We start from the raw sequence: 23464 nt of genomic DNA, 5'->3' as shown, positions 1-23464 counted from the left end.
GCATGCTTTTGACCTTGATGTCCCCCAAAAGATGGGTAAAGTGAACATGGGGGGTCATTTTTAGGGCATCCCTTTTTTTTTTTATCTGTGGAACCTCTCCTCGATCCCCCCAAACTTCCCGTTTGGCTTGGTCTTCCCGCAATGAATTCCTTGATGAACTTCTTTTAAAGCGAGGCAAGGGGCCAAGAATGGCGGGTTGAAATTTTCCCCCTTTTCTAAAAAAACTCCTTGAGATCCTTTTGTATCATCCCCTTTTTTTTTTTCTTCCCCCGGTATGGAAATGGCTTTTCTTTTAGCTATTTTATTTGTGGAAGTCCCCCGGGTTGGTTTTTATCAACTCCCCTTTTTTTCCTTTCCCTTTCTCACTTCGGGGGTTCGAGTTTGGAAGAATGGGTCCCCCCGGTCGACGAGGGGGTCCCCCTAAATCTCCCCGGGGGTTAAAATTTGAACAAGGATTTCCCGGGGCTAGGGCTATCCCCCTTTATGCATCGGCTTTTTTTTCCCTTTTTTCCCCACAAAGGGACCTCCCCGTCAAATTTTCCAAAGGGCGGTCCTTCCTAACCCCCGGATCTCAAGGGGATTTGACTAATGTTTGTTTTCGGGGGTTTGACGGTTCGGGGGTTTTGCCTTTCCCCCCTCTCATTCAAAGGGCTGATCGGGGGGGTTGCTTTTTCCATCTTGTCCATGGCGGCTTTAAAATTTTAGGGCGTCCGCAATTTGTGCACCACGTCATTGTTGGAGTCCCAGTTTTTGCTTTAAATTTTTGTGAGTTCCCAGGTCGTGGACCCTTTTCATCCCCCCTCTCTGTGGCGGGTTGAATTGATTAGAATTTGGTCCTTGACTTTGGTTAAACGATAGTTCCCTTGATGATTGTTGTACTCGTTACTAGCCCCTTGATTCCCTTTATGATTGTTGTCTTGATTCTTTTGACCACTTGATTCCCCTTGGTTTGTTGGGAAAGTAGTTCCCCCTGGTTTTTTTCTCGTGGGGGGCACATTGGAAACTTCTGGATTGTTGATTCCTATTTCCCCAATTAGTATGGTCTGATTCCCTTTTCCCAGGGTTTCAATTGTCCCCCCGGCTTTTCCCCGACCCCCTTAGTTTCCCCTTGGGGGTTGCATAATTGGGGGAAATGGGGGTGGGGGCCTTGATCATGGTCGGTCCACTAAAGTTTGGGTGAGTCCTCCTGGAGCATCCCCCGTCTTCCTTGGGTTTTAACTTCCCTGGGGGTTCCCAAAATTCCCTAATTTACGACTTGGACTCCCCGCGGGGTTTAATATAAGGGAAAATTGCCTTTCCTGGGGCCGGGGGGGTTTCCAAATTTTTATTGGGCTGCGGATTATATTTTTCTTCATTCAACTCTTTCTCCGGTTTTTCGATCCCATCTTCCCCCTTTTTTAAAACTTGTTCCCTTGCGTTGGGGGACCACCCCCTTTATATCTTTGCGGTTATCATAGGCCCTTGCCTCGTCGGCCCCCTTTCCCCAAAATTTCTCAAAGCTCCTTTTTCTTTGTTCTTGGTAAAAATTTCCCCCCCTCGAGGAATTCATCAAAATCCTTTGATTCAAAATTTGCACCTTTGTGAACCCGGGTAGTAAGTCTCCAAAACATCGTGTAGTTCGAAAAGCTCCCGCCCAAACCCCCTTTAGCCGGGGCCTAAAAAGAACTCGGGGAAAACTTTGCCCAAACCTGGTGGCCCCCACGAATCTCCCTTCTTAAAGGGATTCGTCTTGTTGGAAGGGGAAAAAAAAATCGGGAATTCCCGGGTTTAAATCTTTCCATTTTTAATCGAGTCTGGTGGAAGCCTTAGTAACCAAGTATTGGCTTCCCCTTTGAGGGCAAACGGGGTTTCACGTAAACGGTAGTCCCCTTCCCTTCGTTGGGTCTCTTTTTAATCTTTTCACAACCCTTAACTTTGTTGAGGTTTGTAAGGGCATTCGTTCCCGTCCAAAAATGTGGGCAAAACTCGAACATTTTTCTTGATATCAATAGACCTCCTAGCGGGTTTGAGGCCTTTTCTGGGGGCTCGCCCGTCCCCCATGCGCGGTGACGGGCCATTTTCGGATGGGGTTCCACTCGTGTTTCCTATTCCCCCCTCCTCCTCCCCCCGATCTCGGATTGCTGGTTTTTGGGGGAGGGCTTGGGGCCCCCTTTCTTTTGATGAGTTCCCTTCTTCCCTTTTCAATTTAACCCGGGAAAAGGGTTTTCGTCTTTAAACTTTTTTGATGGTGATGGTAGGCGTAGATTCCTTGACCGCCACTTGTATTGGCCCGGGTCCACGGCCCCGGGTAGGCTCGCCCAAATTCCCGGGGGAATGGAAACTGCGTTCATCCCGTCAAGGAGAAAAAAAAAAACAGAAATTAAAAAAATTTACAAAATCCTTAAACGCAATAACAATAAATGCCCCTCCCTTCCCGACGGCCCCGGGGACATTTTAAGGGGCCCCCCCAGACCCTTTTTTGTAGATGGGGGTAGTCATTGTGTGCCGGGAAAAAAAATAACGGGTTTCCCAGGTAAAACCGGCTTTGATCCGCGGTTTAGGAACTCGTTGGTCGTCGGAAATCCCGGGTCGTCGGACCCGGGGGCACTCCCTTTAAAAACCCCCCAATTTTTTCCAAACCTTGGGAGGGGGAAATGGGGATTGATCCCCCGAAATGGATCGTAATAATCTTGCTCAAAGGGTTTGGGGGTTTTTTTTGGGTTAGGCGGCCCCCCACGCTTTTTTGGGTTCCCCCCGGCTTGGGGTTTAAACCCCTAACGGCTAGATCTGGGGGAAAAAAAAAAACCCCAAACACGGAAAATAAACCGGAAAATCCCAAATTTGGGTCAAAAAAACACCTAATTTCCCGGAAAGCGGGTAACAAATGGCGGTGGGGAATGGGGAAAAAGCGGGTACGGACGAAAAGTTTTGGAAAAAAAAACTAACTAAAAGGGACTAACCGACAACACATCATCTTCTCCAACCAATTTGCGTAAAAACTCCGAAGAAAACACATGAGCGGGAAAAAACGAGCATCTTTTGGGTTTTTAAAAAAAATTTTTATGAGTAACAATTAAGAACTAAAAAAAGGGTCACGGATGCTAGGAAATAAACAGGGTAGCAAGCGGAAAACTCAAAATCCATGCATAACTCGACTTCCCCTTTTTTCGGGGTCAACCCCGAAAGCTTTCCCTCCCGGGTCCGGGATCCCACACAAAAACGGCCCCCCAAAAAATTTCATAACTTAGTTTAACCAAAAATCTCCGATCCCAAAAACAACACCGCGAGATCTACAACCAAATCCCGGATCGAGCACCAAAAGGGGGAAAAAAGAGAGATCAACATGTAACTTGCCGGGAAAAAAAACTCTCCGGGGAAAGGGTTGGGAAAACCAACTTGAAATAACCAAATAAAGAAAAATAACATAAGTGCATAGGCGGTCGGTAACATCCCTGGAAAAACGACTTCCAAAAGTGAAGTTCGTACGAAAAGAGTGCAAAACAAAGTGAAAATAAAGAGATTGTATCTTCGCCTTCACGCGGAATGATTGTTACGGCTGAAATTTCTGAAAGAAATTAACCCGGTTGGAACCGAAATTGCATCAGATGTTCCATTAACGAAGTGTGTGTTGTGTGTGAGCTAAGAGTGAGCGAAAAAGAGTGATATCTTGTGTGTTGCATGCTCCTCTAGATCTATAGGCGTTGAAGTGGGGCCCAGCGGGGTCCTGGCTTAGAAACCGTGTTAGACCCAGCAAAATGTAATGTTTTTCACTATATAACCGATGCATGAAATTAGCCTTATCAAATTGATCACAAATTGATCACATTGATTAAAAAAAATTACATAATAAAAAAAAATCGGGCTTCCACACACGAGCCCTGCCTCTCTCTACTCCTCGTCGCCGTCGCCGCCTCCGTCGCCGACTGCCACCCGGGACCTCCACATCTGAGCCCACTTGTCCCGGAGCCCCCGAAGCTTGTGCCCTCAGCGGCATCAGGAAATCGACCCGTATGCTCTCGAGGCAGCTTCGAGTGGAAGAAACCTCTCTTCTCCGTTGGGTCAGTTACGGCCTTCCCGATCTTGGAAGGCCAGGTGTACATGCTAACTCCCGCATTTTTGTGACGCAAAAGAAGGTGAGCGCGGGTGGGGGTGTTGCCGGCTGGACCTCCTGAGGGCGATAGGGGGGAGGATCCCCTCACTGCGCAGTTGCGCCCGCTTTTGACGAACCGGGGCGAGTCACGGTGATGAGCAAGCGATGGAGGGGACCGGAAACTCCTCGGCATCCCAGGGGAGGTCGTGGGAACCGCTGGCTAACACTTGGCCTTAATCAACGGAATAGTTCTGAAGCACGCTTCTTTGGCCACCCGGCTACGAACACCCCCACCCGGAACTTCTCAGTCCTTCAAAGCCGTACATAGTTCCTGTAGGTGAACTCATTATAAACCGGCTTGGGGAACCGGACTCGTCCCGTATCCTAAGGCCCGATTCTCACTCGGGCCTGCTCATACTCAGTCTCGCATACGTAGAGGCGTTGGCGCATAAGCCTGGGGAAATCGGGCCACAACCGCCGCCCGGCGTTCCCACGCCCTTCCGCACTGGCCGCCCCGCAGGGGTCTTTTCAAAGCGGGCAGTTCCTCTTGTAGGCTGCTCTAATCTTAGCCCACATATTGACGATCATCTAGTTGTTCGCAACCAAAGGATCGTCGCAAACTGACAACCACGCCTGACCGGAGCCAGGCGACGTTCTCATCGTCCCGTCACGCTTCCTTTTCGTGCGGTGGTGTCGTCAACAGTCAGCTGCGACGACTCCCCGACCACCTTGCTCTTCCCTGTTGTTGTCCATCTCTCGATGTTGCTCTTGTACAAAAATTTAGATAGAGAGAAAACTCGTTAAAACAAGTGGTGCAAATGAAAATGATGTGAAAATCGCGAATATATAGTGTTTCAAAAATTAAAAAATAAAAAATAAAAAATTGTGCCGGTCGATCGCTCGCCGATCGCCAGCCTGCAATGGCGGCCAGCGCCTTCAAATCGGCGTGCGCTCGCCTAATGGCTAGCCGATTCGCCGTTCACCGATCGCAGTAGTTCGGCTAGCCGACCGGCTAGTGCCGCGTATCGGCTAGCCGCTATTGGAGATGTCTAATATATCAAGTTCTTTCTATTTCTCTTATTAGTATACATATAATATATGAAGGTCTGAAGGAAAGAAATAGAATATTAAATTGGTACCAAGCATCTGACAGCATATGCTTAGTTGCACCTTCTACAAAATTAGATCAGAATGAAATAACGTATTCTCATCGTAAAAAGAGTTGACATTAAAATCTATATTCACTTAAATATTAATATTACCCCAAACGTGGCAGGCTGTACAATCAAAACTAGGAAGCAACGACTTCTTCCATTAATTAAATACTAAGTCACAACAATATTTCGAGAACAAACTCATTTATCAAGTCATTGCAAAGCAGCAAGGAACCTACAAAATTAAACTAATAAATATAATGACCAATTCTCGGAAAAACCATAAAATTTGATCAAAATTATGTCACGTTCCACAACTTTTAGATTAGACGCAGTTTGAATCTGTTCACAGATCATCCCACGAACTAAAAATTTTGGTCAAAGTCGTAGAATTAAACAATGTTGTCTATTCATACAGAATTAAACATCCATCGAAGAATTAAACAATATTGTCTATTCATACAGAAAACATTGTCGTTTGACTGAAAACACTAGAAATATATTACATGTAAGCAACAAGGTCAGACTTCATAGTTTTCCAAATAATTTTAAAAATTGCGCAAAGAAAAGCAAACTTCATACAATTTCTGATAGACTTCCCTAAGACTAGCTAAATATATATATGTATCACAAAGTCCCAACACACATATGTTTCATCAAATCCATTTTCAAACCAATCAAAAACCCTATTACACCCCAATTAACCACTTAGTAAAATGTCTCTAAGACAAAGAACTCCATCAACCCCCAATCCACCACCACCACCACCCCAAAACGACGTCGTTCCACAGCCTTCGCCCCCGCTGCCCCCTCCCCGCGATGCGCTCTCCCAAGCCCTCCAAGGCACCGCAAACCTCGCCAACCTCCTCCCCACCGGAACCCTCCTCGCCTTCCAAGTCCTCACCCCGATCTTCACCAACAACGGGTCATGCGACGCGGCCACGCGCCCCATGACCCTCGCCCTCCTCTCCCTCCTCGCCGCCTCCTGCTTCCTCGCCTCCTTCACCGACAGCCTCAAATGCGCCAACGGCGACGTCCACTACGGCTTCGCCACGACGAAAGGGCTGTGGCTGTTCGACAATCCCGACGCGGCGGAGCTGCCTGCTGACCTGAGCCGGTACCGGCTGAATTTGATGGACGCGGTGCATGCGGTGCTGTCGGTGGCGGTGTTCGCGGTGGTGGCGATGAGGGATAAGAATGCGGTGGGGTGCTTCTATCCGGAGGCGGCGCGTGAGGTGCAGGAGGTGGTGAATATTGCTCCGGTTGGGATTGGATTGATTGCTAGTTTGTTGTTTGTGGTTTTTCCTTCTACAAGGAATGGGATTGGTTATCCTGTTACTAGGGATAGATGATTTTTTTTTTTTAATTTTATGTTAAAGGTTTGTTCTTAATTCTTGATGTATATATCTCTTTGTTCAAATTATTTTCAATTATGAGTTTAATTGAAGTTTTAATATTTGTTTTATTGCAAACATGAATTAAAATTTCACGCTCTTATTTTTAACAGACTAATAGTCATTCAAGATTGTAAAATAGTCAAATTTTGGTTAAACTACTTACTATATTTGTTGTACGCATGGCGGATTAATATCGGCCCAATAGTCGGATAAATTACCAAAACCGTAGTGATCCATATATTCTGTGACCAATTTGAAAAAAAAAATATTAAAATATAGAAAGAGGTTGGATAAGAATGAAATTGTTGTATGAAAACGAGATTAAATATGGAGAATTTTTTGAATTTAGATAGTAATTTTTAAAAGAGATACCGATATTAAAAATCACAAACTATGAAAGTGATTTTAAAAATCATATATTAATTTTAAGACTGACAGATTTACAAGACATATTTTATCCCATTAAGCATATGCTATAGGGGCGGATCTATGCAGGCTTAAGGAGGGGCATTTGCCCCACCTCATATTTTCTTTCCTATATAAATATTGTTTTTCATATAATTTATATCTTTTAATTTTCAATAAATGTCCCTCCTCAAGTTTTTAAATTATCTTCATAGAAAAATTTGCCCCCGTTCCTATAAATTTCTGGCTCCGCTCCTATAATATTATTCAACGCAGAATTCAAGAATTAGGACTTCAAAATGAAAATATGTCGTTTCATTTATAATTCAGTGAGTTACATAGATTGCACTACTTGCACGTAAGAACAAAATCCGCCGAAAAATTCTATTAAGGCCTGCTTGGAAAAATTGCACTCTCTCGAAAATTTTATGACCTTTTAAAACCATTTTCAGTTAAAGTTTGTGAAAAATAACATAACTTATCACAATTTATGATTTTTAACACCAATACTATTTGATTATTTAAAAAAGGGGACGCACACGTCTAGCGACGACTATAGTCTGGGTCCCTCTCACCTGGTGCACCATAGTCCATATACACACCCCCTACCCCTCAAAGACACATACACATGTAAAACATTTATCCAACTGCATTTTTCCTTGTGTACCCATTTCTATTTATCTCCCTCTCTATCTCTCTCTATATATATACACACACACACACACACATCTATGCAGTACCAAACTAATTTATTCTGAAAAGAAGCCAACATGAACCAGTGGCGATCCGATGAGAGAAAATGGTGCTTTTTCCATCCCACAGAATTGGTGGTAGGGATTTGTGCTCTCTGTTTGAAAGAGAGGCTCTTGGCTTTAGCTTCAGCCAAGAAAAACTCTCTTCACAAAACTCTCGGTTTAGGTTCAACCACTAGGAAATCGCCCTCTTCTTCTCTCAACAAGATCTTTGCTCTCACGGCTCTGCTCAATCGTCTCGACATCAAAGATCACAAATCTTCCGTTGATGATCACTTCTGCCGCAGCTCAACATCCACTCAAGATGGTAAGCTTCATTTTTCTCTTCTTTATTTCCTTTCAAGGTCATATCAATAACTCCTTTTGTTTGTTTTTGAATTATACTCCTATGATCTTGTATCACATGCGTGTTTTATTTCATCAGTACATGTGTGGCACGGCACGAACAAGTAGTTGAAAGCATGAATTTGAATTTAATTCATATGCAGTGTAACATTTCATACTTTCATGAGTTTATTACTCACAATATATGAGACAATCTAGATCCAAGTTAATTTGATTCTTGATACATTTACATAATATATTATGTAGTATATTTGTGATATTTGTTGATAAAATAGTAGTATTATTTTTTTTTTTTTTTGTAAATTTGTGGAAATTATCAAGAATTTTGATCCTTATTAAATTGACACTGAAGCTTCTACCAATATTTTTTTTCTGCATCAACCACTACCGTCAGTAATGGTAAATGGCACAACTAGTACGAGGATAGGGACCCTTTGGGGTTCTCAAGATTAGTACGATGATGATTTAAAAGGGACCCTATGGACCATACTTAGTATCCACAACTTTATTTCAAAAACAAATTATGACATAATCTATATGATCTTTTTGTCTAATCATTACATAAACTATTATGCATAAAATTCAATATAGTTTTTGATTTTTTTTTATGAGATAGTAAAATGTATGGTGATTGCAGACTCTTTTATATCGATCAAGTTTGAAGATAATGGCATTGCCTCATGGGAAAAGGGAAAATGTGCTGCAACAGAGGATAAGAAGATCAAGTGTTTGGTGGAGCACTCGAAACCACGTGGGGCGCTGAGGTGGCGAAGGCGGATTGGCCACATATTCAAGCTCATGAGATTGAAGAAGTCCAACAAAGGCATTATTTGCCATGTGGGAGCAAAGCAAAGGAAGAGTATAAGTCTAAATACTATTGACAAAATGTAGATAAACATCCATGTCATTGAGGTCATTTACATTTCATTTGATGTGTTATCATTTTGTGCACACAACCTTTATAATTTGCCAATCACCCAACTTTGGAAGAGATTTCAAGTTACACCCCAAATTTGGCATGCTATATAAAAGTGCAATGAACTTTGTGAGACTCAGTTTATGCCCATTCGTCCCTCAAAAATTGTCACATAAATTGACATAAAATTTTACGAGATGTAATTTAGTGTGTTAAGTAAAGATATTGGAGACAAAAAATGTAATTGAAGTATTAATAAAGAGGGAGAAAAAAACAATTGAGTGTATTAATGATGATTTAATATTTTTTAGAAATAGAACTTTTTTTTGAAAAAATTAATAAGAAAAGTCTAACATCTTTCCCGTAATGGTAGGAAGGAGTACCAAATAAGTGTTTGAATTTTGGCCATCTCTACTAAAAGAAACATAAGAAGGGATAAGGGACCAGGCTTATCCTTTGATACTAGTTGTCCTCTTGTTGTCTTCTGGGGAAAAAAATAGTCTCTCTTAGTAAAATAATTCTTGCACCTTAATTTCTTTGTTATTCACAAAAAGAAGGGTATATTAGTGTAAAATAATAAAATTTGTTCAAATTCTATTTTGATCCACTGTTTTAAAAATTAATTTAAAAAATTATATGATATTTGAATTCGTTGATAGTTATCTCATGACAAATTAAAGTTGGTGAAATTATATCTGATAAGTATGTCGTCAATTTATAAACAAAAATAATGTTTTCTGGTTGAAAAACATCAACAATATATTGTACTCGAGGTGCTTGAATTTTTTCAACGTGGAATAATTGCGAACAAATTAAAATTTTATAGTTTTTCTGACTGATCTTTAACATTACAAGAAAGATCTGAATTTGAGAAAACTTCGTGATTCTTTTAGACGTTTTACCATTAAAGAAATACCCCCTCCGTCCACCAATACAAGAGCATATCGGATTGTGTCTGGACACGGGTTTTAAGAAATATAGTAGAAGATGAGGTGAAAAGATTAGTTTTTTAATAAAATGTGAGTGACATAAAGTTAGAGGAATGTGGGTCCATTATAAAAAATGATCAAAAATAAATGAGACTTTTATTGGTGGATTGGGGACGATAAAAATGGCAAAATGAAACGTTTATTGGTGAACAGAGGGAGTAAGTAGTAGTAGTATATTCATGATCATAGAATTTGCCTTTTTATCCCACAAATGAAAAATGGGAAGCATGTGCAAAAGTACTAGTATAGTTGTCTTTGTTTAGTTAAATCATTGAATAGTGAGAAGGAGGTTGTTTTGTAGGGCACTATGTTCCCTTTGTTGCCTCTAGCTAGGTATGGGTTATAACATAACCATACATTATTGGATGTTAAGAACAGGCTCTTTATATTGAAATAGTTGTAATGTCAATTTTTCTTTTGAGGTTTATGGTTGTTTCCACTATCAATTTTGGCCGACCGACCACTTTATTAAGAGCAACTCGAATCCTTTTATAATTATTGGCATGCTTAGGTGTAAAATAAGGTGTTGCTTAATAATTCATGTGTGAGTTTTACAACCTTTTATATTGCAGATTGAATTTCCAATCTAGACATTCATCCAACAAGCTTATTGATTCTAAGAAGATCATAAAGCAAAAATTAACATGCATTCCATTTAGGTACAAAAATAAAGAAGCTCCCAAACATGAAAAAGACGGTCATAATGAGATTTGAGAATAATAATAATTAGTGAAATGGGACCCCATAATTTTAAAGTCAGGTACCTAAGAATTACACACTTTAGTTTTCTTTTAGTTCCATAATGATAAAAGAGAGACTTTCTTAAATCTCAAGTCAACATACACTTTTCCACCTGAAAGGATCACTTAATCCGGATCCTAAGACATTTCCTACTCCACTCCTCACAAATATAAAATATAACGATGGAGTCCACTATCATGTTTGTGAGGGGTGGGGTAGAAAATGTATTAGGATCCTGATTAGGTGATCCTGTTTTGTCACCTAAATTAAATTAAAGATTAAGATTAGAAAAGTGGAGAATTTAATATGTTAGTAACCATGCAGAATTTAGACATAACATGGTGGCCTCCCACAATTAATTAGATGCTAAGATTTAAGGTTTGAGGATTGTGATAGGAAATGTTTGGTTGATATATACATGCACATCAAATATGAGTACCTCTTTTCTCCTTTTAGGTTACTTTTTGTTAGAAAGAGTCCCACATGCTTTGATTCTAGCTATACCTTTTATCCATTCTTTGTAGTGTATCTAAATTCAATAACGAGAGTATAACTTTAAGAGATCTTATATAATTTGTTTCGAACGGGTCTCAAACCTCCACAGTTTGTAGCTCGAGATAGATCGAGTTAGTGTACCATCTCATCACCAAAGGCCATGTTTGATAGCCCAATTAAGCCCAAGATAGGGGCTTTAATATGAGTTCATGCGTCTTGATCCAAGATAATACTATATCTACGAGGCTCGTTTATAGTAAAAGACCTGCACAAGCCCACGAAAAAAATGATGTAAAAGCTAGATTATCTATTGCACTATTTCGATATGATGGCTGACACCGGTTTGCTTTAATTTTTAGTTATCCTCGATCTGTATTTCCAAAATTATTCATTCTCTATTGCTGATTTAGAGAGGACATGAAGCAAAGATTACACAAAATACCGCGTAAAAAGAGCAAACTGGACAACGTTTTATATTGTTCGTCCAAAACGTTTTCAAGGTTAAGAAATGACTGATTTTAGTGTTAAGATAACTATCTTGTATAGGCTATCATAGAGGGCCTAAAAATGCGTGTTTGAGGTATGACAAAATTCTTCTACGTGACCGATTTCACTATAGTTTTTATTTATATATGAAATTCCATATAGTTAAGGTCCTCTAAAATATAAGGGATATTGGTCTCTAAAACCATAAACTTTGCCTAAAATTTGGTATTTCTTATGAACTTTGAAATTGGTCTATAACATCACAAACTTTGCATTTGTTTGGTATTTCCCAAACTCACTTAAATAACATATTTTCATCAAAATCTTATTTTACATAGGCAACCGTGATACATTTTATGATATTTTAAACCACTTTTTAAGTTCATAACATGTAGGATAAAAAGTCACATTGAAACCACGTTGATTTAATTATGTCAAGTATGATAAAAAATTTTCGTAAGTTAGTCAAATATAGTAGCAATAGACATGCCGTGGGAAATACCAAACAAAGTGTAAAATTTGTGATATTATATACCAACTTTAAAATTTATGGGAAATACCAAATTTTAGGCAAAGTTTATGATTTTAGGGACCAATTTCCCAAAATATAATGAATAAACAAATATACTAAGTACTATTGATTAAGGCCATGAGTTTTGTGGTCCAAATACTAACTTAATTATGGGCCTGACCCAACCTACACGAGTTGGGTAGTAAAACTTTAACTACGCAATGTTAAACTGATTTTACACGTAAATGGTGCAGTCACAAAACGACGACGTCGCGAAGGATTCGTCTAGAGGCATCCATGGCGGATGCAGGTGGAGCTAGAACACTCCACCACTGCTTCTGATCCACCATAAAAACCCAATCAAATTTCCCCAATCACACCAAATTGTTGAATTACTCCATCAGAGCACGCAAATCGTTGTAAATCAGCAACAAAAAATGTTTTTCTTTTTCGTGGGAGGATTGGAGCAGCAGGCGAGGCAGGTGTTGAAGAGCGGCGTCGGTCGTTGCATATCCTGCGGATCTCCGGCGGATCTCGTGGAGTACGAGAAAGTGCTCAAGGCCTTCTTCGTGCCGGTGTGGCGCTGGCCAGGGAAGGAGCCGCTCATGCACTGCAAGGACTGCAATCTCTTCTTCCCTCAATCGATCTCTCCTCCTCCGCCGCCGCCGCGCCTCCTGGAGAAGGAATCCGTGGATGCGGCTTTGAGATGCCACTTCTGCTCTCGTCAGGTCGATGCCTCGTTCAGGTTTTGCCCCTTCTGCGGATCGGGGCTTTAGATTATGAAATTAGGGTTCTGTTAGCTCAATTTGTAATGTTTCGAATTTGGGAAATAGAAAAGTAAATTGACGAAATATTGAGATGCTTTTGTCTTAGCTCATCCAAATTGCCTTGATTAGATTATGAAATTAGGGTTCTGTTAGCTCAATAAATGTTTTCGAATTTGGGAAATAGAAGAGTAAATTGACAACATATTAACTTGTTTTTGTTCTTTCCTGGTTGAAATGTGCATTATAGTCATTCATTTTGCCTTGATTAGATCAAATTGAATCTCATCTGAGCAATTCCAACATTTCAATTTACAACTTTAGAGAAGAATCATGATATGATACATTTCCATTGTTACAGCCATAAGAATGATATCTTTGTTGCTTGCTTTTGAGGGGTTGATGTACAGGATAGGGGTGTAGAGCTGTACAATGGTATGAGCTGAGACTATTTTGGCTGTTAATTGTTTTGAACTACTCCAACTGGAAAAATTTCTTGGATAATCAAAATCAAATAATGCATGCAGCTAAGATTTGATAGCTTGATTTACTAGAGCAGCAAGGAATTGTATCAAAACGGTGGTCAATGTTTTGTGTTATTATTTGCTGAAGGGTTCTTGCTCATAACCTTCCTCAACTGAGTTTCTCCATAGCCTGTATCTTACTCCGAGTTTATCGTATGAAACCGGTAGATTCCATATGTTTGCTCCTTTAAGCATCCGTTCTTGTTGGCCGAGTACAAGCCGTAGATCCTCATTTAAGACCTGTTTACATAAGATGAGATCAAGACGACCAGTTAAGCCAGATGCCCATAGTGTTTGGTTCAAGATTGTTGATTGCAGCTGATAAAGGAACATACCTGTTCAGCGAAATATCTCCACACATATTGCATAAAAGGAACATACTTCAATATTGGAGCAAAGTCAAGTGACATTCTGTACAGTAATCTGGTTTTATTTCTTGACGAAGGTAAGCAGACATGAAGTTGGTGTAGATGTGTAGAGCATTCTCTCGTACTCTGCCCTTCTAGTTTACCGGGCTTTGAAATCCCAATGGTGGACAGTACCATACAAGGTGGCCGGAATTCCATATCTATCGGGTAAGGATCCCAGTAGCCTTGCAGACCATTTGCAGGTGTCAAGAACTTCACCATGCTGTTATTGGCAGTAAAAGATCAAGAAATCTGTAAGTGCCTTTTCCTAATCAGTTGGCATAACTATGTAAGCAAATTGTTGTCATCATTCCTATTATTTGATGAGTAACGGTGTATTCAAGAAAATCAGATGAAGATGGTGATGGTGATGAAATGAACCTTGGGACGCTCCAACCCTTTGCAAAGGTGGATGTATGCGTGAAAGGAGCATGTGCAAGGTCCAAGAGGTTGTCCAACAAGAGGCCATGTTCAACTGGAAGTTCCATCACAATCTGCCGTTATCAGGGATATCAGGACAAAGATCTCGTGCAATATTACACACATCATTTGACTAAAATTTCCAAAATGCAGGTAGGAAGTACCTCAGCATGAATTTGAAATCCTGACGGTGGTAGCAGAGACGGAAGACTTGCAGTTGGAGGATCATCTCCTGGCCAAATCCATATCATCCCCTCTTGCTCAAAGCATGGTAATGCCTTGATTCTCACATTGAGCAATTTAGTAGATGGCATTTTCTCACATTTCCCATCAGTTGAGTATTCCCATCCTGCCACATTTTGCCATAAAACTCAATTCTTCGTAACATTTTAGAACCAAATATGATGATATAAAATTCCTGATCAATCTCACCATGATAAGGACACTGGATACGACCCTCGTGAACCGAGCCAAGGTCGAGCGGGCACGCGCGGTGGGCACAAGTATTCCGCACACAACCAGGTTTGCCATCTTTCCCTCGAAATAGAACCCAAGATTCCTCAAAGCAATCCAGTGGGATCTGCAAGAAGAAACCATGCTTAAACTTTATGCATCAATCCACATGATATGCAGACTGCAAAGAGACTTACCATAGTGTCATCCTTCAAGTCCGCAGAGAAGGCAATGGGATACCAAAAGTTCTTCAAACGGGGACTGTATGGCTGGACCGGGCCAGAAACATTGAGGCTTCTTCGAGCCTGTCTGTTCTTCATGCACTCTGCAGATCCGGTCGAAGTACTTGGAGGCGAAACATCATCTTCAGATACGGTTCTTTCTTGCATTATCTTATCATTAACCAATGTTTCCATGTAAGCTAGCTTGTCCACAGCTCTGGACACTCTTGCTTCTGATATATGTACCTTTATATATGTATACATTCAAATTTTAGAACTTTTCCTAAATCAGTAAATCTTCAACTTACTAAACACCACTTTTCTTAATTTTTGTGTCAATAAAAATAAAATGCATCACTTAAGTTAACATATGTGATAAGTACCTGATTGTGAGCTTGAGCTAGTCCCTCCTGCAACTCCGCAAGTTCCTTTTTTAGCGTCCCTATCGATTTGAACTCACGAGCAAGAGGATTTAAAACTTCCACAACCTACATATTACTACCAAAGTTGAATAACATCCAAAGACAATAAACACAGAGGAAAACAAGATCTTGTAAATGTGTTATTTCAACATTGTATCTGAAATTGATTATGAACAATGGACCTTTTCATGTAGGAGCATGATTGCGAGGACATCTTGCCGGGCCTTCCAATCGCAGAATTGTATATCGAAGCGAGCCACCTCTAGAGCCTGGTATGCGTCCAAGAACTTGCCATCGGATCTTTGAAGCTTAGACCTCGGATCCTCTACTTCAAACAAGGTATTCCAAGGCTTCTTTCTCTCTATCGACCCACCTTCTTCCCCAATTATAGCAAATACCCTGAATCCACCACTGATGCCCTGACCAGCCAAATCCAACACTTGTTAAAAAGAAAGAATTTTGCTTGCAAGAAAGTGAATAACTAACTTAACTAACTGTACCCTTTTGCTGCTAATCTTAGAAGAGCGAGAAAAGGAGATTGGAAGAGCTAGAGCAGCAACGGTGGCAATGGCGGCGGACATCTCAACTGAATTCGGATCCGGGTCGGGTCTGAATTTGGCAAATAGTTGCCACCGGATCAAGAAGAAGAAGAAGAATGAGGTAGTATGAATATTAAATTTGGTAGTTATTTTACTCAAAAGAGAGAGAAGAAGAGAGATTTTGGAGATTCTAGTGATAAGAAGTTGGCTGGAGAGCGATCTCAACTGGCCTTCCATGGCCAGCCACGTGTGAAGATGTGGGCTCCTTCAGTTGCACACGTGGCGCCTTCATTCTCCACATGTTTATGTCTTTGCACCATATTTTGGAGTATCTACATTCAATTTTATGAGTACTTGATATTTTGTTTGTGGACATCTAGGATGATGACTAGATTTTTTTTTCATGGTGCTTTATTTGGTTTCTTCTCTCTCCTCTTTATTGGTTGGTCATATTCTCTTGTGAACTTAAGTTGCTATCCTTAATGATTTTTTTGGATAAATAAATACTAGTACTTTCACTCTTGATGATATATGTGGTCATGTGGATAATTAAAGTAGTACTTTCGCTATAATTGATGTGTTAGTGCTACTAATGGAGTTAAGCACTCGATTGCGTGCTTTTCTCGCCGTTGCCCTAAAAATAAGTGCACTTTGAAGGTGTGCTTATGAGTACATTTATTTTAATGTAATAATAATGGATATATAAACCTCCAACATTTTTATTATCTTTCTTCATTATAGTTGGCTCTTTTTGGTGTATTAATTTGTCTTTCAACTTTGATTATGTGGTAGACTCGAAAATTTGAAATAAACTTAATTGACCTGTGGAGGAGTTTGAACCACGTAAAAGAAGATAACAAAAAACAAAAAACAAAAAACAATGAACTTGACATATGACGTATAAAATGCACTAATTTTTATTTATAATACTACGCCGCTGACATAATAACTGAAGGAAGAATTAATCTCACACCGTCCACGTATTAATCCAAAGCACACTCGTGAATAATTTTTGTTGAATTTTAGAGGAAGCCCAAGCTATTATTCCTAATTTCATGTCAGGCCCAAAACTTTATTTAGCCTATAGCATGAATAACCCAAAAAATAAGTTTCTAATGTTACATGGTGTGTTAGGTGGATAAATAACCCAAAAAATAAGAATTTAAAACAAAACAATTGTAAACAAAAGGTCAAGAGAGAACGACGAAGATTAGTGGTTCGGAAACATTGTCACGCTCATCCCTTGATTACTCATGTGAAAACTTAGATTGTAAAAATAAAAAATTACAACGCGAAGGTTTTTAATGGAATGAAAAGCAACACCATATACAACATCATAGTAATAGGTACCACTTGCAATGTACTAAGATAAAATACTTGATGTTTTGTAGTACTAAGCTTTTTTCGCACTGACATTAACACAAGACAGAAGAAGATCATTTTAATTGAAGCACAACTAAGTTGAAGATCAATCATTCCTGGCAAAATACAGATAGTAAGCCACAATTCAAGATGATCAAACATTCTTGCAAAATACTTGCATACAAAATGCAGTTGTGCTTCTCACTCCCAATCCACTGGGGACCCAGAAGGTTTAAACTTATAGAATTCTTCACGACTTGTTGCTATTGATACCATTGCTTGGACAGTGTTTACAACACCAACATGGTTATAATCACAATCAATTTGCTTCACAGTAGATGTTACAAGGCTCAACCCATGAAACATGTTCCCCACAATGTTCACAAAACTATCCTTCAAATACTATTCTCCATGATTCTGCATCAGTACAAAAAACATACTGTATTAAAACACACACACACATACACACACTCGTAAACATACTAACCATGGTGTCAAGATTAATTTTGGCAACTATAACGTCCATCTTTACCCTCAAGGTGTCTCGAAAATTAAGATTAGCCAGCATAACGTCATTGCCAAGCGGTCCACCAACCCCCATTTCATAATGAAACAAGGGTAGGAAACAAAATCATATCCCTAGTTAAGTGCGAAAAAACCATATAATCGGCAATATCATATACTCCATCCCTAGCAGAAATTTCAAATTAATTGCGAAAAACGATATAATCGGCAATATCATATCCCTAGCAGAAATTTCAAATTAATTGCGAAAAAACGATATAATCAGCGAATTGGGGGAAAATAAACCCTAATTTAAGAAAAGAGGAGATTGAATTAATTACCTACCCTGCTCTCTCGAATTAGCCGGAAGAAATACTTGCATTGGGTGTAATCGGTTAGAGACAGTAGGATTTACGATCATCGTATGTACCGACAAATCTCTCCATGCTAAAGTAGGGTTGAAGCAAGCCATATTTGAATTGCGGGGAATCCTCAAGCGGCGGCATACTCAGAATTTCAGGAAAATCAGAATGAATAGAATTATATTCACCCAATTGGGCTCCCTAAATGGCCCACGGCCAAGAATTATAGTGGGTGAGAAAACATGATAGTCTAATAATTTGGAACAAATAGAAATTGATACAACCAATCTAATTGTTGAGATTTTCGTTTCCTAGGATTAGTTGGGAACCTATAACCAGTAAGGCTCTCAATCACGCCAGCTTAGCGAGTTTCGGATCAACACTAATCGGATTACGCCTAGTCGGACTAAAATTTTTTTTACTCTACCCACCCCAAATGTATATTGATTGAATTGAATGATAGTTACGAGGGGATGTTGGTTGAAGCCATTTGGACTAAGTTCAAAAGGAAAAGATTCAACCTGATTGCATTTAATGAAGATTAAGTGCATGTGAGATATTGCAGAGACATCTTTTGTCTTTGCTATATTGCTTTTTATGACAATTGGTACCTAACAATAGATTGAAGTCATTTGAAGCTAAGTTCAAAAGAAAGATTCAAGCTGATTGCATTCAATGAAGATTAAGTGCATGTGAAATATTGCAGATATCTTTTGTCTTTACTATATTGCTTTTTATATACCGAACAATAGATTAAAGTCATTTGAAGCTAAGTTCAAAAGGGAAAGATTCAAGCTGATTGCATTCAATGAAGATTAAGTGCATGTGAGATATTGCAGAGACATCTTTTGTCTTTGCTATATTGCTTTTTATATACCGAACAATAGATTGAAGTCATTTGAAGCTAAGTTCAAAAGGGAAAGATTCAAGCTGATTGCATTCAATGAAGATTAAGTGCATGTGAGATATTGCAGACATCTTTTGTCTTTGCTATATTGCTTTTTATGACAATTGGTACCTAACAATAGATAGAAGTCATTTGAAGCTAAGTTCAAAAGGGAAAGATTCAAGCGGATTGCATTCAATGAAGATTAAGTGCATGTGAGATATTGTACACATCTTTTGTATTTGTTATATTGCTTTTTATGATAATTGATGGAAGTCATTTGAAGCTAAGTTCAAAAGGGAAAATGATTCAAGCTGATTGCATCTAATAAAAATTAAGTTTATGTGAGATATTGCAGACATCTTTTGTCTTTGCTATATTTCTTTTCATGACAATTAGTACCTAACAACTTAAAAATAGTGAAAGCTATTTATTCATTCAATTATTTCAAGAATATAGCTACATTAATAGAGGAGAGTATGTGGACTATTCTGTGAAAGGATTTTGCACTTGAAGAAATGAATAATAGTTTGTAATGTAGCATATATAACTTCATTTTTTATGATTAGTGGATTTAGCATTATAGTACTACTTTTTTTCTGTCCATCTTTCTATATCACTTAAACGAACAAATAATGTACAAGGGGTTTAAAAGCAGCTAAATTATGGCATATTAAGCCCCATACAAAAAATTGAACTAAAGAGAAAAAAATTACTAATTGAAACACATTTATCCAAGGATAGAACAGCATACATAGGTACACCAACAAAACATATAACATAAAAAAGTTTCATTACAATTTAGCACTTGAGTCATGCACTCAGTTAATTGTTTCTGATAAGTTTAGCGCTACTAATGGAGTTTAAGCACTCGATTGCGTGCTTTTCTCGCCGTTGCCCGAAAAACGAGTGCAATTTGAAAGTGTGCTTATGAGTACATTTATTTTAATGTAATTATAATAGATAAATAAACCTCTAACATTTTTATTATCTTTCTTCATTTTAGTTGGCTCTTTTTAGTATATGAATTTGTCTTACAACTTTGATAGTATGTGGTAGACTCGAAAATTTGACATCAAACTTAATTGACCTGTGGAGGAGTTTGAACCATGTAAAAGAAAATAACAAAAATCAATGAACTTGACATATGACGTATAAAATGTAAATTTTTATTCAACCTTTTGTGTCTCTACTTTTATTTTGTTTTAGAGGGAGCCCAAGCTATTATTTCTAATTTCCTATCAGGCCCATTTGAATTTTAGCCAATAGCATGAGCAATTTTGAAAATTAGCCCCATAAGTTTCTAATGTTACATGGTTAAAATCAAAATCGTTGGTTCTAACTCAAAATCTTACTTGCGGTCAACAGATGGAAACTGTAATCGTTGAATTGTCTAATGATATGATTCTGATCGTTATACGATTAGTTGAGCATGTTTCGGAGGCAAAAAATCTTATGTGGGCTTAATATTTGACATTCTTCAAGCCAACATATCTATACGATATATTTTATACTATTTGATACTACTAATTATCCAATACGGTGTGTGGAGTGGATAAATAACCCAAAAAATAAGAATTAAAACAAAACAATTGTAAATCAAAAGGTCAAGAGAGAACGATGAAGAAGAAGAGGTTTCCCAAGCCGAGAGGAAGTACGAACAAGACGAATCAATAGTGTCCATCTGCTTTAGTCATGTCTTCATCTTTTTCTTCTTTCACAAACTTATGATCAAGTTGAATCAATAATATACACATTAATACTCATCCATATATGGCAAACCTTAACAATTTATTTATACAAAAAAATACAGAAAAAGTTTGGATCAGAAGGAATTTCACCTCCTCAAGACATGAAATCCCATTGAGTTGAACAAAGCTCTCATGAAATGGAAACATCATTGGATCATCGACATGGCTAGCGATGCCAAGATGCTTCAACTTTCCATTGGCGCAATCAAACACCACTAGCTCCTGCTCATAATCACATTTCGTGTCATATTCACGTAAACTATGTATTATGCTCTAAACCAAAATGTTGATGTTGTTCTTGTTCTGCTTTGAATTTTGGTGATTGAGATATTGTACAAATGCTGTTATTCAAAAACTATGTAAGAGTTTGCAAACTAAGCTGGAAGAGATTTTTGGTTTCTTAAGCCATATTTGAACACCAAGATTATTCATATGATTATAGAGATGGGCCCTTTGGGCTCGTTTCGATGTACATATAGTATTTTGTTTAATTCTAATACATTAATAAAAGTTACTATTAAAATTTCTAATTTCACAAAATTCTTAAAAAATGTTATTGAAATTTCTAATTTTTAATTTTTATCTAACAATTTCAATCTTGTTCTATAGTGAATGTTGACAAGTAATTAAATTATTTATTTGTTTGTTAGTTAGTTTGTGGTTTGCAAATTAATTTGTGGAAAGGTTACTGATAAGTATTTTAGAGTTTCAATTGGCTATTCTAGGAGTGGTATTGGGCAAGAATTATAGAGTGTTAATACATGATGGTCTAAATCCATCGGGTAAATATTTTTTAACCTTACCCCATAGTATATTGATTGGAAGTCAATTGGATCTATGCATGTGATATGTTGAGTCATCTTTTGTTTCTGCCGTATTGCTTTTTATGACAATTGGCACCCAACAACTTAACATGATGAAAGCTAATTTATTGATTCAATTATTTCAAGAATATCACATACTCCTTCTGTCTTAAAATGAAATATTTGAAAATTGGCACAGGATTTTATGCAACGTTGTTTTGTGAGTTAAAGAAGAGAGAGTAAAGTAAGAGAGATGAAAAAGTAGAGATAGAGTTATTTCCATTTTAGGAAACGTTTCATTTTTAATGGGACAAACAAAAAAGGAAAATGTTTCATTTTTAATGGGACGGAGGGAGTATATAGCAACATTCACAGTGGAGAGTGTGTGGACTATTCTGTGAAGGATTTTGCACTTGAAGAAATGAATAAAAGTTTGTAATGTTGCATATATATATATATATATAGGGTCTTGTTAGGATGAGATTTTTGGGCATAATTGAGAAATGAGATGCAATCTCAGCCACTAATTCACAAGATTAACTTAATGTCAACAACTATCACATTATGTCAACACGGGGGTATAATTGTCTTTTCATTAAATTGTATTTGAAATCATTTTCTAAAATCCCCTCTAAAACTCTAGCTTCAAATCTTCAAACATTCAAATCTTCAAATCTTCAACATTCAAATCTTCAAATCTTCAACATTCAAATCTTCAAATCTTCAAATCTTCAAATCTTCAAAATTCAATAAAATAACACTTATTAAAATGTCAACAACTAAAAAATAACACTTATAATTCACATATCAATACCGAGAATATCGAATGTCAACAACTCGTATTAAAATGTCAACAACTAAAAAATAACACTTACAATTCACATATCGATACCGAGAATATCGAATGTCAACAACTCGTATTAAAATGTCAACAACTAACAAATAACACTTACAATTCACATATCAATACCGAGAATATCGAATGTTAACAACTCGTATTAAAATGTGAACAACTCACGCGATGTCAACTACGGAGACATTATGTCAACTACGATGTCAACAACAAACGTTATTTATGTCAACTACGAGTCAACAACAAACTTTATTTATGTCAACTATTATGTCAACAGCAACATTTTACAAATAATCAATGTCAACAACAAATATTTTCATGTCAACGACATATTGTTTGTGTCAACAACAACGATTTACATATAATTTATGTCAACAAACAACAACAAACGTTATTATGTCAACGAACTATATAATTTATGTCAACGACCTATATAATTAATGTCAACGAACTTGTAAAAATTGGAATTTCTCCCAATTTTCTCTCTCTCTCTCTAGACAACCTAACCATGGTTGGTTAATGAAGACAGAGAGTGATGAAAATTGAAAATAGATATCCAAAAATTGCAAAACCAAATTCAGCTCAAAGAATCAAAAGAAGCTCAACTCTTGTTGCAGATTAAGAATTGCAGCTCTAAGTATTAGTGATTCAACTAAATTTGGGGATGTCTCAAATAGATGAATTCGGATTAAAACATGGTAGATGAAATGCAATTAAGCAATTTTAAAATCAACTGAAATAGGGGTAATCAAGGTGAGATGAAACGCAATTGTGCAATTGAGCTATTGCGAAAGCAATTAATCGAATTAGGGCTAACCACTGTAGGTTTGAACTCCTTGATCTTCTGTAATTTCCTGAGCTCAATTTTGAGCTTCTCTTTCTCCCGATCTCGAGTCTCGAGCTGTTCTCTTTGGCCTTCAACATCTCATCGGT

The 23464-nt window shown here is 38.1% G+C and overlaps 4 protein-coding genes and 2 long non-coding RNA genes across 6 annotated transcripts; 4 read left to right on the top strand and 2 right to left on the bottom strand.

Moving 5' to 3' along the window:
- Positions 1-5871: 5871 nt before the first annotated feature.
- LOC125224163 (protein DMP3-like) lies at positions 5872-6688 on the top strand. Its single transcript, XM_048127522.1, has one exon. It carries the CDS (start codon positions 5940-5942, stop codon positions 6573-6575), a length of 636 nt encoding a protein of 211 aa, XP_047983479.1. The 5' UTR covers positions 5872-5939; the 3' UTR covers positions 6576-6688.
- Positions 6689-7681: 993 nt separating this feature from the next.
- On the top strand, positions 7682-9177 carry LOC125224147. Its single transcript, XM_048127505.1, has 2 exons — positions 7682-8084; positions 8760-9177. Exons 1-2 carry the CDS (start codon positions 7796-7798, stop codon positions 9011-9013), a joined length of 543 nt encoding a protein of 180 aa, XP_047983462.1. The 5' UTR covers positions 7682-7795; the 3' UTR covers positions 9014-9177.
- A 3318-nt stretch (positions 9178-12495) lies between these two features.
- On the top strand, positions 12496-13229 carry LOC125221804. Its single transcript, XM_048124064.1, has one exon. The coding sequence runs from the start codon at positions 12698-12700 to the stop codon at positions 13034-13036; it is 339 nt and encodes a 112-aa protein (XP_047980021.1). The 5' UTR covers positions 12496-12697; the 3' UTR covers positions 13037-13229.
- An 85-nt stretch (positions 13230-13314) lies between these two features.
- On the bottom strand, positions 13315-16247 carry LOC125221803 (chlorophyllide a oxygenase, chloroplastic-like). Its single transcript, XM_048124063.1, has 9 exons — positions 15972-16247; positions 15654-15890; positions 15433-15537; positions 15026-15295; positions 14808-14955; positions 14540-14724; positions 14337-14449; positions 13884-14178; positions 13315-13788 (listed from the first exon to the last, which is right to left on the bottom strand). Exons 1-9 carry the CDS (start codon positions 16245-16247, stop codon positions 13624-13626), a joined length of 1794 nt encoding a protein of 597 aa, XP_047980020.1. The 3' UTR covers positions 13315-13623.
- LOC125221805 lies at positions 15669-16385 on the top strand. Its single transcript, XR_007176430.1, has 2 exons — positions 15669-15810; positions 15992-16385. It is a non-coding gene; the product is annotated as an uncharacterized LOC125221805 (long non-coding RNA).
- Positions 16386-17433: 1048 nt separating this feature from the next.
- On the bottom strand, positions 17434-18718 carry LOC125223569. The gene is made up of 2 exons (XR_007176742.1): positions 18218-18718; positions 17434-17789 (listed from the first exon to the last, which is right to left on the bottom strand). It is a non-coding gene; the product is annotated as an uncharacterized LOC125223569 (long non-coding RNA).
- Positions 18719-23464: the final 4746 nt, after the last annotated feature.

Source organism: Salvia hispanica, chromosome 4 (assembly GCF_023119035.1).
Source record: "Salvia hispanica cultivar TCC Black 2014 chromosome 4, UniMelb_Shisp_WGS_1.0, whole genome shotgun sequence".
In the NCBI taxonomy this organism is placed as follows: Eukaryota; Viridiplantae; Streptophyta; class Magnoliopsida; order Lamiales; family Lamiaceae; genus Salvia; species Salvia hispanica.
Note: the sequence above shows the minus strand (reverse complement) of the source record. Positions and strands in the feature narration are given on the sequence as shown.